Source organism: Callithrix jacchus, chromosome 14, assembly GCF_049354715.1.
Source record: "Callithrix jacchus isolate 240 chromosome 14, calJac240_pri, whole genome shotgun sequence".
Classification (NCBI taxonomy): domain Eukaryota; kingdom Metazoa; phylum Chordata; class Mammalia; order Primates; family Cebidae; genus Callithrix; species Callithrix jacchus.
In genome coordinates, this window is record NC_133515.1 from 25,431,072 (window position 1) to 25,450,725 (window position 19,654).

The 19,654-nt window shown below is 44.3% G+C and overlaps 1 protein-coding gene and 1 long non-coding RNA gene across 2 annotated transcripts in view; one reads left to right on the forward strand and one right to left on the reverse strand.

The window, feature by feature from the left end:
- Positions 1-3,647, reverse strand: part of RPIA (ribose 5-phosphate isomerase A) — a 57,666-nt gene extending 54,019 nt beyond the window's left edge. The window contains exon 1 of the mRNA XM_002757521.6: positions 3,323-3,647. Coding sequence (XP_002757567.1) covers positions 3,323-3,607 — 285 coding nt within the window. The 5' untranslated portion in view covers positions 3,608-3,647. The remainder of the gene's footprint in view (positions 1-3,322) is intronic.
- Positions 3,648-3,828: 181 nt separating this feature from the next.
- Positions 3,829-16,817, forward strand: LOC118147251 (uncharacterized). The gene is made up of 3 exons (XR_004733451.3): positions 3,829-5,151; positions 14,780-14,862; positions 15,982-16,817. It is a non-coding gene; the product is annotated as an uncharacterized LOC118147251 (long non-coding RNA).
- Positions 16,818-19,654: the final 2,837 nt, after the last annotated feature.

A 19,654-nucleotide genomic window follows, 5' to 3' on the forward strand; every position in this document is an offset into this window, starting at 1 on the left:
CTCGTTGAGGGCTCAGTTCCCAAGATTGCCTCCTCCTTCCCATCAAATCCAAGTCCAGACCTCCAGAACTTCTGACTTTCCAGCTTCAAGTTGGAGTTTCCACAACCCCTTCTCTGGGTTTAATTAACTTGCTAGAGTGGCTCACAACTCAGGGAAACACATTTACCAGTTTATTATAAAGGCTATGATGAAGGATACAGATTAAGAAATTCATAGGGCAAGACATGTAGGAAGGGGCACAGAGCTTCCACGCTCTCCAGGCACACCATCCTTCAGGGACCTTCACATGTTCTGCTCTCCAGAAGCTTCCAAACCCTGTACTCTTGAGCCTTTTGGAAAATTTGTCGAATAAGCATGATTGGCTTTTGGAAAAGACCAGGAATTGCAAGGGCCTAGAAATGTGATTGGACAAAAAAGGGTACAGATTGACTGGGGAAACCCTGTAAGTGCTGTCTGTTCAGATTCTTCACCTATCTGTACAGCATTCCTTCCTCCAGGGTATGGAACAGGAACCCTTCTGAGATGGGGATCTTATGACCTACGATAAGACAACACAGGTCACAGAATTTCTTTACAGTCAGCTCCAAGACAGAAAAGCACTGGGGAGAGAAAGGAGCAAGTGAAAGGAGGACAGGAGAAGGTGTGAGAGGGAGATTTTCTTCTGAGGCCTAAAGCACCCCATATATAACAAAAGATTGCAGCAAGGGCTATGGGTGTTATGAACCAGAAGCCATGGGTAAAAACATTGTGTGTGTGTGTTTAAAATATCACACTAGTTAAACTTAACCTGACCTTCACACTTGACCTGAAGCTAGGAAGTCTAGCTTTACAGTAATTCAATCACCAAACTCCTGGTTACCAAGCTTATCCATACATTCATGTCACTCACAGTCCCCAGAAGGCAGGTAGCAGAGAGACGAACTTGGATGAATCAGACAAGCTCTGTACAAGGCTCCTTCTTTGCCTTTTGGAAGAGACCAGTAATTGCAAGGGCCTGCCAAGCCTAAAGCTCTTCAACCACGTAATCGCTGAGGCCTTGGAATCAAATGACTGGCCTAGGAATCAGTGCCCTTGCCAAAGCCAACCAGAGGTGACCAAAGACTGCCTATGATGCAGCCCAACAGCAGAAGACTACCAACCAGGCCCTGCTGGAGGAGTGGCCCCATTCTAATGGGCAATATTAAACCACATGTATGTGCAACATCAGAACTTCACTCAGCTTGTCGAATGGAGTAACTTTGGAAATACATACTACTGCTAACCAACTAGAATCATTGTCCATCAGCTTCCTCAACCAAGCCAGTCAAAAAACAAAGCCCAAGCTCCAAAGAGAACAAAGGGATGAGGCTACAGATGTTCAGAAGAAAGTAGATCTGCAAAGCGACCCATCCTAGATGGCTACACCCCCAGAAACAGACAGAGCTGGGTCCAGGGTGGCTATACAAACGATTCACCTGAGAACTCTCAGTCTTCCATCCACCCAGACATGGAAGTTGTTACCATATTGGAACAACAATGGACTAGGGAACAGGAAGTGCTACTCCCCAGAAATTCTATACAAAGAGCCTCCAATAACCCCAATACTTTCATATTTGTGTCCACACTGCACACAACTGAACAAACATTTACTGGGCAGTCCCCACTGTGACCAATGCTAAATGAAGGTTAACTACCCTCCAGGAGCTTACCCTTTAAGGCGCTGGAAGAAATGAACACACAGATGATGAGAACATAAAATACAACATAAAGCATGCAAGTGGCATGAAGTGCTACAGAATCACAGAGAAGAAATCTCCCTCTCCTTAGAATGCTAAGGCAAAACTGAAAGGAGGAAATGGCCTTTAAGCCAAACCCTGAAAGGCATACATGATTTTAACAGGTGCCCCCGAAAGGCCAATGTAGATCTCCCCAAAATCACCTGCTAACTTCATGAAATGATGCGGTCAGAATCCAGTGTTTTGGGGCTCTAGCCTAAGGTTAGGGCTTGCAGATTTTTATTTAACCAAATACATAACTATAATACAAGTGTCAGGGAGATGTGCCACCAAATATTAATGTAAATTCGTTAACAGGAAAACTTGGATATTGGGCTTTTCTAATTGTATTCTCATGTGGATTTCATTTGTCCGTTAGCTATTCACTTTATGCAGATATTTTGAATTTTCAGCTAATTGTCTCAACTTTACAACTGAGGCACTGAATCCCAAAGGTAGGGTCAAATTAATACATTTTACATTATCTCTGTTAATCCCCATAGAAAATCCTATTGCCAACCAGACTTGCAACAAGCTACACCAGAACAGGGCAGGAGTGGAAACGGTAGAAGGGCACACTGGTACATCCCTTCTACAGAACTGGCTGAGCCACAGGTTACCACACTGGCCACTCCCACTCAAACAGGCTGTGGTGAAGCTCATACAACATCATCTAAGCAAATTAATTATGTAGAGCAAAGCATTAACAGATGTAAAGAACTATCATCAGAAAAGAAAGGGGAAATCTAATACCACTTTCTAATAAGTAGAAATGGGAGATAAAAAGACAGTAAGACCAAGGAAACTACACCACAGGGCAGACATACTCCACTAGGTTTCCTTATTATAATTAACATAACTAACTTGATTGGTGACAGCAAAACCACTTGGATTATAAAAACTCCACTAATAGCACCATATCCACCATTTAACAAACAAGTAGGGGCCACGGCCTGAATAAATAACAGCTAAACATCTCCGCAGCCCGGCTTTAAAAAAAAAACAAAAACAAAACAGCATCCTCCAGACTTAGTCCACCCCGCCCTATGGAAAGAAAAAGGTATGAAGCCCCGGGTCTTCCCTTCCCTCCAGGAGTACAGTCAGGGGCCGGTGCGCACCAAGCCAAGAGCCTCCTTCAACTCAAATTTCAAAGTACTAGCAAACCAACTCTCCGCTGGCTTCCGGGTCCGTAAAGAGAAATGAAAACCGCTCCGCAGCCCCAAAGCCCACCATATTCCTTTTGTTGATACGGAGGCCACAAGGCAAGTGCCTCTAGCCCCCACTACAAGCATCAGACGCCACCAGGCTCCCCTGTGAAAACTGCTCCAGCTGGACAAGGAATCTTTAGAAAGCTCAAGTATAAGAAGATTCGCCCCTAACCGATTCTACTTCTAAAAGGTCTTTAAGGAGCAGGGAAGAGGGGTCTAAACTCCGGTAAAGTGCACACCCTCTACCCTCTCACTTAGCACCCGCCCTGCCAGGAGCTAGGCGCGCCCCGGCAGTACCCAGAAGGCGCAACAGGAGCCCAACACGCCGAGAACATGTGCCCCACGCCCCGAGGAGCTCACCCTCACGTGGTTCTCCACAGCCGCGCGACCCGCCAGCTTCTTGGCCTCCTCGGCCTTGGACATCGTTGAGGGGGCCGGGCGGACGCTGTTAGAGTCCCCGCAGCTGGTGCTTGTGTTGCCAGCACCGCCGCGGGTCCCGGACTGTGCACGCCCCGGCAGCCGCACGTGGGAACCCGGGAGGTCCCAGCTGTTCCCTCCTCCGCCTGAGACCGCGCCCCCGGCCCTCCCGGGCAGCGGGGCCAAGACCCGCCCGTAGAGGGTGCTGAAGGGCCCGGGGCGCTGCATCCCGACGCCTCGCTCAGGCCTCCGCTGAGGTCCCGCCCCTGGCTCGTCCGGAAGTCTGGTCACTTACGTACACGGTTTGTGTGCCCTGCTCCGTGGGCCTTGCTGGGAAATGTAGTTCTATCGCTTCAGCGACCCGCATCTGCGCCTCAGTCTGGACTACCAATCCCATAATGCTCTCCGTGACCGGATGCGCAATTGCAGGCGACGGCCTCTGGCGCGTCGCTCTATAAAGTACGCTTAGACGCGGGAAGATCCGTTTATGGCTCCTTACTCGAGGGACGTGTGCTTATGTCACCGTTAGGGATGTTTTTCATCTGGGAAAGGACTGTTAGACTTGACCCTGTTGTTTCTCCCAGCAGTGAGAATGTGGCCATGGACTAGACCTCAGAGTAGTGACTCTTCCGTAGACGACACGGCCCTTTGGAGGTGACTACTCCCTAGGAAACTCACATGCGACACCGGCGCCAGCTGGTTTATCTAGACCAGCACAGGCCCAAGGTCACAAGTTGAGAAGTACTTCTTGCTGTAGACAGTCTTCTGCACCTGGTAGCTGCACCTTGCTCCACCCATTACAAGGACTTTCTATGAAAACAGATTTCTCTTTATTCTCTACCTTTGAAGGTTTCTTGCTGTTGAGAATAATTAAGGGATGAGGAATTCTTAACTGCCCCCATTTTACAGAAGAAGAAACTAATGCTGACCCCAACCTTACCGACCACCTGGAGGCCCATACAAACACGTGACCTTTGTGTTTCTCAGCTATTAGTGGAATCCTTTCTGTCTGTTCATGAACTCATCTTCAAATGCATTCCAGGCCTTCAGAACTCACGTGTGCAAGTCCCTGGTATGGGCCACTGCTACTGCCACTTATCACCTAGATTTTCTAACTATGCTGTGCCCCCTGAGGCCGGGAGCTCCTGAGTCTTCACCTTTGTCTGTAGGAGGAAAAGCTGTTTGAGATAACATTTGAATATTTGAATCTCAGCACTTTGGGAGGCCATAGCAGGTGGATCACCTGAGGTCAGGAGTTTGAGACCAGCCTGGCCAACATGGTGAAACCCCATCTCTACTAAAAATATGAAATTAGCTGGGTGTGGTGGCACATGCCTGTAGGGCCAGCTACTCAGGAGGCTGAGACGGGAAAGTTGCTTGAACTGGGAGGTGGAGGCTGCAGTGAGCTGAGATCACACCACTGCACTTCAGCCTGGGTGAGACACAGTGAGACTTCATCCCCCCCCAAAAAAGTGGATACTGTTATTCCCATTGGCATAAAAGAAGTCCTCACTTAATCAAGGTCACACTGCTTATAAGCAAAGCTGGGATACAAACCTTCGGTGATTCTAGGACCAAACCCTGATCTAATAGAATCACCTAGATGGGGATTTATTAATTACCCCACCACATCACCAATATAGCACGAACTTTGTGTAAGCCACACATGTAATGGCTTTTCTCTTTAAAGCCACAAGTAATAGCAGTAAATCTTAAGACAAAATGGTTAAGAAGGGGAAAAAAAACTATAAATGAGGAAGTACTAAATGAAGGTAAGTACACAGGTTTTGGATGTTGGACTAGATTCAGGGTCTGACAAAAGTAAAATCAATCTACTTTATAAGTTAATCCACTAAAAAGCCTTTTTTCTTTTTTTTGAGTCTTGCTCTCTTGCCCAGGCTGGAGTGCAGTAGTGCAATCTCAGGTCATGCAACCTCTACCTCCTGGGTTCAAGAGCTTCTCTTGCCTCAGCCTCTCAAGTAGCTGGGACTACAGTCATGTGCCACCACACCCGGCTAATTTTTTGTGTTTTTAATAGAGACAGGGTTTCACCATATTAGCCAGGATGGTCTCAGTCTCATGATCCATGCACCTCAGCCTCCCAAAGTGCTGGAATTACAGGCGTGAGCCACAGTGCCCAGCCAAAAAGTCTTTTTTTTAATTACAAGGACAAGGACCATCTCTGTGTCTTTCCAGTTTTAGTTTATGTGCTGCCAAAGTGAGCACTAACAAGTCTTTTTTTTTTTTTTTAACTAGATTGCACTAGAAAGAACCATGTGGGGTTTATTCTTCCCTCTTTCATGAAACCTAACAAAATTAGGTTATGATTCCAAGAAACTCCTGGAAAAGAGTTCTCAGGGCCAGAATGAAGGATCCTAAAGGACAGAGCCCACCATCCTGCCCTATTGATAATGGTGAGAGGTAGAGCCTGGGCCTGCATGGGCTTTAGGTATCCACTCCCCTGATATCTCTAGTGTGGTCCAGTCTGAGAGGAAACAGAGGCAATGGGGACTGTGGCACTTCACTTAATGCTTGTGTATTAGTCTGTTTTTGTGCTGCTGATAAAGACATACCCAAGACTGGGTAATTTACAAAAGAAAGAGGTTTAATGGACTTACAGTTCTATGTAGCTGGGGAAGCCTCACAATCATGGCAGAAGACAAGAAGGGTCAATTCACGTCTTACATGGATGGCAGCAGGCAAAGAAAGCTTGTGCAAGGAAACTCCCATTTTTAAAACCATTCGATCTCCTGAAACATTCGCTATCACAAGGACAGCACAGAAAATACCCAACCCCAAAATTTGACTATCTGCCACCAGGTTCCCCCCAAAATATTTGTGAATTATGGGAGTTACAAGATGAGATTTGGGTGGGGACACAGAGCAAATCATATCAGCTGGGATGTAGGCACCACCGGGAAGATACACAGCCATCATTGTGTGCCTGCCAAGGCTTCAATGAAACAAGAAACACTCTTGCTTTCCACTTCCTCACCTCTATTTTCTCTCCCTTCCCACTCTTATTTTCTTCAAAGTTTGTACATTTTGAAGGTGATTTCCGTGGGAGACTGTACAGAGCTACAAACTAGATGTTGAAATGGATTTGAGGATCCTGCCAGAGGCTGAAAATAAAATGCTGACTCATATATATCTCAGAATAGAGTTTGGCTCCCCCTACTTTCATTCAGCAGTTTCACTCATTGAGATATAACAACCCAACTTCACACCCTCCACTCTCACACCCTTAGAATGACCCTTCGGAGCCTCCATTTTTTGGCCTGCCTTGCTCCATCCCCTTTTCAGAAGGGCAAGTTTATTGTCTACTAGCAATATTGACTAAGGCCTTAGAAGAGGACTTACTTACAGTGGTCTAGTGATCAAAACAAGTCATTGTTAATACATCAGTGTTACTACCTTGCTGTGCATGTAACACTGGAAAGCAGCATAAAGCAATCCATTTACCAAAACCAAATTTTACTGCTAGTTGACCAACGCCATGTGGTCCTGAGAAAAGTGTGTCTAGAACAATTTCTTACAGCTTGTGTCTAGAACAATTTCTTACAGCTATGTAAAACTATTCCCTGCTTAAGGATCACCTGCCTTTTGACATGTTTACACCAGTGATTGTCAACTTGGAATGATTTTTGTCCTCCCCTCATGGGGATATTTGACAATGTCTGGACGCATTTTTCATTGTCACAACTGGGAAAATGCTACTGGCATCTAATGAGTCAGAGCCAAGGACACTGCTAAACATCCTACAGTGCACAGACAGCCATGCACAAAAAGAATTTTCCCAACCAAAGTGTCAATAGTGCTGACATTGAGAAAATGCTTTAAAGAATCTTCAGGTAGAATTACACGAGAGGCTATGTTAGCAGTGGTGAATCCATATGGATCTGCAGCAACCTCAATTCTTGCCTCCACAGAAGAAAGGATTCAACCAAGGGGCATTAGGGAATCGGAAAGACCAGGTCAAATTTTAGAGCAGGAATAAAAGTTTGTTTAAAAGCTTTAGAGAAAGAACAAAAGGAAGGAAAGTCCACTTGGAAGAGGGCTGAGGAGGCGACTTGAAAGACAAGTGCATGGTTTGACTTTTTGACTTAGCATTTTATATGTTGACAAACTTCCAGGGCTTGCATTTTTTCCTTCCCTAATTCTTTCTCTGGGATGGACTGTCTGTGTGTGCAGTTGTCTATTATCCCTTGGGAGGGGAGCATGCATGGTGTGTTTATGGGAGTTGTATACATGCTCATTTGAAGTGTTCTTCCCTTATCAGTTGAATGTCCTTAGGAGGCTATGTACCAGTTCAGCTTTGCCATTTTGCCTTTTAATGCACATGCTTGAGCCCACTTCTGCAACTCCTGAGATCTTATTGGGAAGCTGCTGATTACCAGTTTCAGGTTTTTTCTATCTTTTGGGAGACTGCTTTTCTCTGGTACTGGCAGCAATCAATTATTATTTTAGTGAGGCAGTTAACAGCTGCCTGACCATCATGTGATGGTCACCTGACATTTGTTGTAGGGGTTTGGGGGAGCCCTCTCCAGCCCTGCTCATGCCCAACTAGCTACCCACTGTAGAATTTCTCCTCTCAAGATTCCAAGACCCCAATTATTTGGGGAAAATAATCAGTCTTCTGTAACTCCCTCCTGCTGACAGAGGGCCAGTGGCGGTGGTTTTGTGGGTCTTTGCCTCTTGCTAGCTTTCAGGGCAGGAGGTGGCTCTGTGGGTTGATAAAAACAGTATTCAGCTAGGTCCAAGGGAGGCAGGGGCAGAAATTTATCTTTGTCATGTATCCCTGATGGATAGTCTAGGAGTACCCTGTAAGAGGGTGACTCTTGAATATTGAGAGGATGGTATTCCTCTCCGAAGATTATCTGGAGCTTGATGGCCTGAAGGTGAAAATAGACAAATTGAGCTATTAGATTTAGTAGAATGTTAAAATGAAATAAGGAGGTGAGGACAGCTCCAAAAAATCCCAAGCCTGTGGCATGCTCATGTAGCTGGTGGCCATAGTCATGCCTGCTAAGACTTGAGTTTATTGGGTTTCTAGCCAATTCAAATATGTGCCCAGAATTAGAATATTGATCCAGATTTTTATGTTACTCATCCCTTTTGTTTCTTCCGAGCTGCAGCCAGAGATCACTAGTTGGCTCACAGGAATGAGGGTTAGTCAAAATTGCTGTCAAAAACTCAAAAACAGCTGATGAGACTAGAATCTAAGAACAAGTATACCATAGTTTTTGAAACATAATTTGCCAGGCATGATGCTCATGCCTGTAATCCCAGCACTCTGGGAGGCCAAGGCAGACATATCACTTGAGGTCAGAAGTTCAAGAACAGCCTGGCCAACATGGTGAAACCACATCTCTACTAAAAATACAAAAATTAGCTAGGCATGGTGGCAGGCATTTATAATCCCAGCTACTCAGATGACTGAGGCAGGAGAATCACTTGAACCCATGAGGCAGAGTTTTGAGTGAGTCAAGATCATACCACTGCACTCCAGCCTGGGTAATAAAGTGAGACCCTGTCAAAAAAAAAAAAAAAGAAGAGGTCAGGCACGGTGGCTCACACCTGTAATCCTAGCACTTTGGGATTCTGAGGTGGGTGGATCACCTGAGGTCAGGAGTTCAAAACCAGCCTGGCCATCATGGTAAAACCTCATCTTTAAAAAAAAAGAGAGAGAGAAAAAATTTTCTCTCCAGTCCTCATTTTTGTTAAAAACAAATCATAACAGGACTGATTTGTTTGCAAAATAAACTTTAGTCTTATTATACTTGGCCTAATTATTTGCATAAAGCCCAGGAAGAATAATTAATTGCCATATAGACTTCTTTTTAAATTGGCTTTGATGGAACTTTGTTCCGTAAGGAATCTCAGATAAGATGTCTTCTTTTTTTTTTTTAACTTTTTTTTTTTTTAAAGATGGGGTTTCACCATGTTGGTCATGCTGGTCTTGAACTCCCGACCTCAGGTGATCCACCCACCTTGGCCTCCAAAGTGCTTGGATTACAGGTGTGAGCCACCATGCCTGGCCAGATAAGATGTTTTCAAAGCCTTAAGCCCAGCTATGGGTTGGTGCCATCAAATACCTGTTGAATTGGATGAATTCCTCTCCTCCTGAGGTCCCAAGATAATCTGGGGCTCCTAGGCCTGTCAGAAAGTGGTATTCTTTACTTACCACAGGTCAGGAACCCTGTACAGGGACCATGTAGATAAGGTATATGGCTAGTTTTCCTTGGGGGCTTTTATTGGCTCTGTAAGTCAAATCTGATTCCTTAGAGAAACGCACACCATTCCAGTTAAAGCCTTGATAAAATAACCAGTGGCTTCAATTTTATTCTTGCAAAAGAAAACAGATTCTTATTGCACTTATGCAAATTACTATCTTGCCATAAATTAAGAATACTCACAAATAATTTCCAAATTCTGGGGAATCTGGAAGAGAGAAATACACTGCATATTTTGTTTACAGGAGTATACTTTACTCAATTGTTAAAAATTGTAAATAGCTTAAAAGAAAAGCTTTCTTGGCATTGAAAAACAAAGGATCAGCAATGTTTTAAGCAAAAAGTCATAAAAGGATTATTTTAGTATTTTATTTCAGTCCATGCAGTTAACTTCTGTTCGGCTTGATATTCACAAACATTTTAGCTCTCCATGAGAGTCCTGAAAGTTTTCTCTTCTATTCTAATGTCACAATATCCAAAGTTATCAGAAACCTGCATTTAAGAGCACCTGTTAGATTCCTATAGCTGATTATAAAACACCTACTAAAACAATTCTTTAACGCTCTAAAGTAGGCACACAAAAAAATCCATATTCTCACACCTTCTTATAACTTTTTCCCAAACAAGAGCACATTCTACTTTCCTTACACACCTTGCATGTTAAACTATTTTTCCACTAGACTCAAGTACATGTTACACTGTTAATTCTTAGCAGTTTTTACTCTCAGTAAAAAATCTGGTAAGTACGTGATTCTCATTATGTACTAGGTTTGGAGCTTAGGACACCAGACAGAAGTGCAGATAAGGTTTGACTCTTCAGCATAGCTGGGGGGTGTAGCTAACTCTGCATGTTCCCAACCCTTACCTAGCTTTAATGCAGGCAAGTTGTACAGTTAACAGTCATAGTGGCAGTTTGTGAAGCATTTAGAAGGCATAATAACTTTTAAAATTGTATAACATTTGTTTCATAAGTTCCCTTTCACAAATCTTTTTTTATGACTTACACAGTCATAAAAAACTACAACATGCTTGGACTTTTTTACTTGTCTTAAACATCCTTTTTTTAAAACTACCATTTTACTTTAGGACAAGAATTTACCATACAAGGTTTTTTTTTTTCCACACAAAATATCTTATTTATATTCTTCCTTACCAGAAATACCACTTTATCTTTATAACCTTTGAATTAGACAAAAGTCATTTTCATTCTCTTAGAAAGCTATGATTTGTACTGCATGTTGCTATGTGAGTCCTGTGGAGGGGGAGCAGATAAGGAGGTTATCTACATACTGTAAAATTTATCCCCCCTCAAGAGTTTGCTTGGTTAGATTTTTCACTTGTCTGAATAAATGTGGGCTATTTCTAAACCCCTGAGTCAGGACTGTACAAGTTAAAGTTATTGGTTAAAGAATTTGGTAATTTTGTGGGGAGACATAGGGCTATCAGAGAGAGATGAATTCAGAGGTTGGGTAAATATTGAGTGAGCACCCATTTTGGAAAGTATATTTTTGCCCCAAAGAAGTGTGGGGGCATTACCAGGGACTGGTGGGAGAATAGCAATTGGTCCCTTAAGTAATATAAAGGGAGGCTAGGCATGGTGGCTCATGCTTGCAATCGCAGCACTTTGGGAGGCCAAGACGGATGGATTACAAGGTCAAGAGATCAAGACCATTTTGGCCAATATGGTGAAACCCCATCTCTGCTAAAAATACAAAAATTAGCTGGGTGTGGTGGCATGCTCCTGTAGTCCCAGCCACTTGGGAGGCTGAGGCAGGAGAATCACTTGAACCTGGGGGAGGGGGTGGCGGTTGCAGTGAGCCAAGATTGTGCTACTGCACTCCAGCCTGGAGACAGAGCAAGACTCTGCCTCAAAAAATAAATAAATAAATAAATAAAAATAAAGGGTGTGAATCTTTTCTTTTGGAGAGGGGTACCATTTGCCCCCGTTGCCTGACAGGATATGGAAGAGAGTTGCTCAGAGAAGGATATTAGCACAAAGTAGGCAGCTCTTGAACCCAAAAGGGAAATTTATAATATTACTTGCCACCTGCAGAATTGCCCTTGGCTTTGTCCTATTGATGACGATGTGTGATTTGGAAGGCAGCTGGAGCAAAAAGCACCTTCAGCTCAAGTTTATCAGGGATTGGGATTCTGTCCCAAGGACCCTTTGGCCCTTCAGGGCAGTCTTGTTTCCAGTGGCCAAGCTTGTGGCAGAGAGGCAAGCCATTAGAGGTTTTTTCTCATTCATCCCGTTAGGGCACTTTGCCTTCCAGTGGCCTGGCTTCTCACGCCAATGGCAGTTACCTGGAGGAGTGCCCGTAGGGCAACCTAGAGAGGGCTGTTGGGCTTGCAGAGCAGCCAATATTTGAGCCTGCCTCCTTTCTCTGTTTCTCTTTTTTCTTAGCCCTGTCCTCCTTATTCTTCTCTCAGTTATAAAAGACTGAGGAGGTTAATCTGAGGACCTCCTGCACAGGGATACTGAGTTCTAAGGCTGACTTTTGCAATTTCCTCCCAGTTTGTTATTAAGCCAAATAGTATTACAAAGGAAAGCTAGTTTTTTGTTTTAAGGTTTGGGAAAATCAGACTTTTCCCAGTTTTGGAGGGGTGTATCCAAGGGGCATGTTCTGTAATATGGAGATGCTATGACCCATCTACAAAGGGCAAACAGAGGAGAAAAAGTGGGGGAAAAGTTTTTTCTCTACTTTCCTATTATTCTGAATGAGGCCCCATTGTCCTTAGGGTTTCAAATTGAACAGGTCTTATCACATACCCTTGGTCTATCTCATCACAATTACCCACTTGAGAATAGAGGAGATACTGAAGTGAAGAGTGGACCCTCTGTCATCCCTGAGGTTCTGGAATGAACTTGTCTTACTGTGGACCCCTAACCTTGCCTTCATCTCTGTTCTAATGGTAATCTGTTAGCCTAGGACCAACCTTCATCTCTGTCCTATGGGTCTCTTGCTCCTGCTACCTTGGGCCAGCCTGTATTCTTGTCTCCATGACCTAATAGTGACTCTTGCTTCAACATTTTAGCAGCAAAAAGATTATCTCTTTTCTTACATTCTTACCTCCCATTTCCATGTTCCTTAGGTAGATGAGAAGCCTGTTTTTCAGCTAACCGCAGTGAGGGGCTAGACTTCCCTCCCTTCAAATATGACCTTGAAGGTCTTAATGCATGTTAAGAAATGCATGGAAGTGATTAGAGAAATGGAAGCTACAGGAGCAAGTGGGAGAAAGAGAGAGAAATACTCAGGGAAAGCCTTCATATGCTCACAAAAACAGCAGCCCTTGGATTCAAAGGGGCAATATTTATTTGCCCTCTTCACATAAGGGAGTCACTGCCAGATGACTTGGGGCTTGGGGTAAGAACTTGCAAACGGTGAAGGAAGAATTTGCCCTCCTCCTAGTGGGTACTTACTCAAAAAAGATAAAAGCAAGTAACTGGGATCCTTAAAGGGCCAGAGTGAGGCCCTATTGCAGGCAGACAAATTGCTTCAAAAGCCACTGGAAAACTCGTCCCTGGGATATAACAGGAGCAAAAAGCATATGGTAAGTTACAAGGAGCTGGCAGAATTAGAGTTCCAATTAGTGTCTCCCCTGGGCAGTGTGCCAGCAGACAGGAGAAAGGTGGAAGGTCATCTGAGCTGGTAGGCTAAAAACAAGTATAAATCTCAGAGGCCGTCTGCAAGGGAGCATGTGTCTTTTCTGCTGTGAAAATTCAGCAAGAGCCACAGACACATGAATAACAGGGAGTGTATGTTTAAGAAGTCATGTGGCATGTGAAGTGAAAGCAAAGAGGCAGACTTGCCCCCGAGGCAGATGATCTGGGCAAGTGTGCAAGTCCATTTCAGAACACGTACAGAAATCAGGAGAATAGACACTGCAGGTTCTTGGGGAAAAGCTGATTTTAGCTGAAAAAGCAGAGGAAAACCCAGACATTGCATGGTTTTAGACTTTAGCCCTACCACTTTTATGAGCCTCCTGCCCTGGAGGGTCATTAGTTCTACTCGTTGTGGACCTAAGGGTCCTTCCCATCCATGTGAGCCACCATCAGGGTGAGCTGAGAGATCAGCTGAGAGGAGCAGAGCCATTGTAGCTGAGAGGAATTGTCATGGGGTTGGTTAGTAAGCAGGAGAGCAAAAAGGAGAAGTAAACCATGTACAGGGGTTGAATCCCTCCAGCTGAAGCAGGCAAGGTGTATAGGTCTCTTACCACTAGGGAACTTATCCAAGTCATACAGCATCAAAGTATCTTAGTGGTGGCGAATCCATACAGGTCTGCAGCAACCTCAAATCTTGCCTCCTCAGAAGGAAGAATTTGACTGAGGAGAGAGAAGGCAGGAGAGATCAAAGCAACTTTGGGAGCAGGAATGAAAGTTTGTTTAAAAGTGTTAGAGAAGGTACAAAAGGAAGGAAAGTCCACTTGGAAGAGGGCCAAGCAGTTGACTTAATATATCAGTGCTTGGTTTCACCTTTTGACTTAGGGTTTTATATGATGGCATACTTCCAGGGTCTTGCATTCTTTCTTCCCTGATACTTCTTTTGGGGTGAGTTGTCTGCATGCATGGTGGCCTTCTGGCGGTTGGGAGGGGAACATTCACAGTGTGTTTACTAGAGTTGTACACATGCTCACTTGAGGTGTTCTTCCCTTCCCAGTCGAATGTCCCTAGGAGGTTATATATCAGTTCAACTCCACCATTTTGCCTCAATGTGCATGCTTGAGCTATTCGCCCAACTCCTGACATCTTATTATGAAGCTACTGATCATCAATTTTAGGTTTTTTCTATCTGTTGAGAGACTGGCTTCCCCTGGGGCTGGCTGCAACCAACTATTTTAGAGAAACAGTTAGCAACTGCTTATCACCTGATGGTCCCCTGACATTTTTGGAGGGGGTTGTGGGGAGCCCTCTCCTGCCCTCCTCATGCCTGACTAGCTACCCACTGTAACACCTTGTCTATCTTGTGCAGTTTGTTTCACCTGTTTCATTCATGCCCAGAACTCTCACATGATCATCTTCTCCAGACCTATCTTACCCCCAAGGAATTCCCTAGCTTCTAGTACCCCCACCCACATTAGCTTTTCCCTATTTGCCACAGCACTCTGGAGCTCACCTCTTTGTCAGTGTTGTCATTTAGTTCCATCCATTTTTTTTTCCTCTGGATAGAACTGGAAGAAACTTCAGATCCATATGGGTGGAAGAGGAGGAAGATAAAGGAAACCAAGCTTTGTCAGTTTGGTGAGGTAGAGGTAAGAATCAGACATCCACAAAAAGGTCAGTCCTTTCCACACTGTCAGAGGAATCAGCTGTGGCCCTGATGCCTGCACTGTTGCTAAAGGGCCCCATCTCTGCTCAGTCTTGAGCATCAGCTTAACTTACCAGTTACAATGCCCTGAAAAAAGGGGATGGATGTGCATCCCACCTCAAGAAGGAGGTGAGAGGAAGAAAACAGACCGTACTGCCACTTGTAGGTCAAGATGGCCAGGGGGAGACCTATGTTAATTTGATCTAAATAATTATAAGCTTGTTTGACTCAGAGTACACTTAAGTTTATACACTGAACTAAACTATATTATTGGTGCAGTTAATTAGAAATCAAGAGGCAACAGGAGGCCTAAGGTAAAGACCATCCGAGAGCACAGTAACACCAGGGAACACCTCGAGGTGGTTGCAGAGCAGGGAATACTGCTCTGGTCCCACAAATGTCTTCTCAACATGGAGTCTGCTTGAGGGCCTCATAAAGAAGGCTTATGGAAAGATCTCTAAGGAGGGAGGCTACCTCTGCTCATAAGATCCAGGAGGGTCTTTGCATATGGGAACTGGCAAGGAGGAGAAAAGCCTTGCAGGGCAGAGATCACCGAACACCTCAGGCTCTGCCTAGGTTCTCAGAATACGGAGTAGTTTTAATTGCTCTATGTCCTCAATGCTTGGGAGATAAAAACCCTTTGATGCACTGGGAGTGGTCAGACCCAGTAACTCCTAATCCGCTATACTTCTGATGCAGCTGCACTCTGATAACAATTAACAATCAGGGATAAACCCAGAGTACTAGTTTAGCATGTCTTAGAAGGATATCAGGTGCTCTCCCCACCCTGGCTATCTTACCCATGCCTTCACCCTCCCCTTCCACTCCCATAAGATCAATGAGATTGTGCACATAATAAAGTGTTTGGAGCCCAGAGCTCAGGGCCAATGCAGTTGCCATGCTTGCATTTGTCCCCTGGACCCATGCTGTAAATTCTACTCTTGTGTCTCTGTCTTTATTTCCTTTTCTCAATCCCTTGTCACTGCCGGGACTAAGGGCACCCATGAACGGGGTTGGGCTAGTCCCCAACAGCCACTTAAATATATACTTTTATATTCTCTAGAAAAGTCAGAGGGGAACTTTCTAAGACTGGACCACACATCCATGGATCTTGTTGAGTCCGAGAAAATGATCACCAAGATGAAGGTCTCAGAAGCAACTCTCCAGTCTCTGCCCCTTCTTTCTCCCCCCAGGATAGCCGCAGAAACTAGAATCCCTCTTCCCCAAAGCAAGTCATAGAAACTAGTACCCCTTCCCCACAAAGCAAGCCATAACGCCTAAAAATATTACTCCAACATTACCCCACCTTTCTGTGTAAAGATTGGCCATAAATAAATTACCTGACCTACCATGTAGGGATAACCATTCCAGAGAGGTTCTTGCTCCATACCCAGAAGGAAGGACTGCTCCACAGAGAAGCCAAGAGTCATCTAGGCAGGTAGGCCTTGCTGGGTTTCCCCACTCATTCTGTTAGCATGAGATCATATCCTTTATATACAATCATATTTATTTGTGGCTATCCATACTTCTTGAACCTAAGCATAGAAATGGGGCCGTTTTTCCTATATTTTTGAGTCTTCATTCTGAAGGCTGCCATGTGGTATAAAATGATGATCAAATAAATTTGTACTCCTTTTCTGCCATTAATCTGCTTTCTGTCGATTTTCAGTGAAGCTTCAGAGAGCTAAAGGGAAGCTTTCTCTGGGCCCTTAGAACGTTCACAAAGCTGTCTCCCTTCCCTCATTCAGGTTTAGCCTCAGAGGTCTTCCCTGATTTACTAATAAAGTACTGAAGTGAAAAATTTGCCCAGAATTTTGTCAGCAAGTTGTCTGTAACCGCCCATATTTGGAGACTGTCCCTATTTTTGTTAGTAACTGCCTCTTTCTGCTTCTGTACATCAGCTTATTGCTTACTAACTGGGAAACCTTAAGAGAAACTGCCACATTGTCTAAAACCTGCTGCGTTGTCTAAAGTCCTGAGTTCCTTCCCCTGCCCCTTTGCCTACAAAAACTGTGTACTTTTCTTAGCCAGGGTCCAGACTTTTGGGTGCAAACCCTTCTGGGCCCGCCAGCGTAATAAAGTGTGTTCCTCCGATCCCCTCAGTGTCGCTTGGGTTAGATTTTCCAGAACAGTACCACTGCCCCAATCCTCAGCCCTCCCATTTCCCCCCGACTCCCATCAGATCATTCTATCGTGCTCTGTCATCATCTTGTTACCAAGAAAGAAAAATAGTTCAGAGCTGTCTGAGGAACATGAGGTATATAAAATATATCAGGCCCAGAGAGACATGTGTATGAGACTTCAGCCACCCCACCTTCTCCTGCACCCATCCCCAGAGGCAATTGTTTAAAGGCATTTTGTTTTTTCTTTCCTTTCCTTTAGTTTCATAATGTAACCTACACCCATTATCTTCATATTCCTGGAACTTGTCATACAAAGAACAACTATATAGGCAATCACCATTCAACATTATTTCTATAAACCAATGAGAACCCTTGACAAACAACTTTGTATCAGGTGTATGCTAGCACTCCTGGCTAATTTTTGTATTTTTAGTACAGAAGGGGTTTCACCGTGTTAGTCAGGACGGTCTCGATCTCCTGACCTCATGATCCACCTGCCTCAGCTTCCCAAAGTGCTGGGATTACAGGCATGAGCCACCACGCCCAGCCTCCAAATATCATGTTGAATTATAATCCCAGTGTTGAAAGTAGGGCCTAGTGGGAGTGATTTTTTAAAAAATCTGATCATGTTATCTTTGTTTAAATCTTACAATGCATCTCACTGTTTTAAATTTAAGTCCAAGCTTCTTAACAAGGTATGCAGGGGTTTTTCCATGAGCTGACCTCTTTTTTCCTCAGCGTCATCCTCCTCCACCAGCCCCCTTTTACCATCCAAACCCCAATCATAGCCAGCCAGTCCAATTTCCATATTGTGCCATGTTTTATCATGTCTTCATGCCTTTGCAAAAACCAGTGCCTCTGCACAGAATGTCCTCACTATAACCCCCTATCCTCTCAGTCTTCATCTTCATCTGGCTAAGTCATCTTCTAAGACAGACAAATATTTATGTGTATATGTATATAATTGCTGTACCAGGGTACCAGGCGAAAAAAGAAATAATTGCTATTCCTATTTTAACCCACTAGGGGGCAAGCTCCTTGAGTGCGGAGCCTGCATCTATTATTTTTTACATCTGTATCCTCAGGGCTTTACACCGACCGGCACCAGTAAGAGATTACTGGATGGATGGATGGATGGATGGATGGATGGATGGATGGATGGATGGGTGGATGGGTGGATGGATGGATGGATAGATGATGAGTAGATAAAATCATCATGTTAAAATCCCAGTACAGCGTGGTGGCTCACTCCTATAATCCCAGCACTTTGGGAGACTGAGCCAGGCGGATCACTTGACACCAGAGGTTTGAGACAAGCCTGGCCAAGATGGTGAAACCCTGTCTCCACTAAAAATATTTAATATTAATACAAAAATTAGCCAGGTGTGGTGGTGCCCACCTGTAATCCCAGCTTCTCAGGAGGCTAGGGCACAAGAATCACTCAAACCCAGGAGGCAAAGGTTGCAGTTAGCCAAGATAATACCACTACATTCCAGCCTGGGCAACAGAATGAGACTCTGTTTTAAAAAAAAATAATAAATAAATAAATAAAATCCCAGTACAATCAATAAATTGTACAATTGCTTACAGTTTATTATAATATGATTTAATTGTTGTACAGTGTAATGGTATAAAACTGTATGGTATAGGCCGGGCACAGTGGCTCATGCCTATAATCCCAGCACTTTGGGAGGCCGAGGTGGGCGGATCACAAGGTCAGCAGATCACAAGGTCAAGAGATCGAGACCATCCTGGCCAACATGGTGAAAACCCATCTCTACTAAAAATACGAAAATTAACCAGGCATGGTGGCACTGTGGTCCCAGCTACTCAGGAGGCTGAGGTGGAAGAATCGCTTGAACCCAGGAGGCAGAGGTTGTAGCGAGCCAAGATTGCACCACTGCACACCAGCCTGGCAACAGAGAAAGACTCTGTCTCAAAAAAAAAAAAAAAAAAAAAAAAACTGTATGGCATAATAGATAATGAAAATAAAGGCTGGGTGCAGTGGCTCAAGCCTGTAATCCCAGCACTTTGGGAGGCCAAGGCGAGTGGATCACGAGGTCAAGAGATCAAGACCATCCTGGTCAACATGGTGAAACCCCGTCTCTACTAAAAATACAAAAAATTAGCTGGGCATGGTGATGCATGCCTATAATCCCAGCTACTCAGGAGGCTGAGGCAGGAGAATTGCCTGAACCCAGGAGGCAGAGGTAGCGGTGAGCCGAGATCGTGCCATTGCACTCCAGCCTGGGTAACAAGAGTGAAACTCCATCTCAAAAAAAAAAAAAAGGAAGAAAAAGAAAGAATTGAGTTAGAAGAACCAATTTTTGCTCCTCTCTTGGTCACAAACTGACAGAAGTTGCTTGCATTTCTTCACTCATGACTCTTTCTCTGCATCACTCCAACATCTTGGTTCCACGGTCACATCTTCTACTCACTCTGATCTCCTGTATCCCTCTGACAAGGGTCCTTGTAATGACACCCAGCTCACATGGATAATCCAGGATCACTTCCCCATCTCAAGAATCTTAATTTAATCACACCAGCAAAAGCTCCTTTGCCATATAAGGTAATATTCTCAGGTTCCAGATATTAGAATGTGGACATTATTCA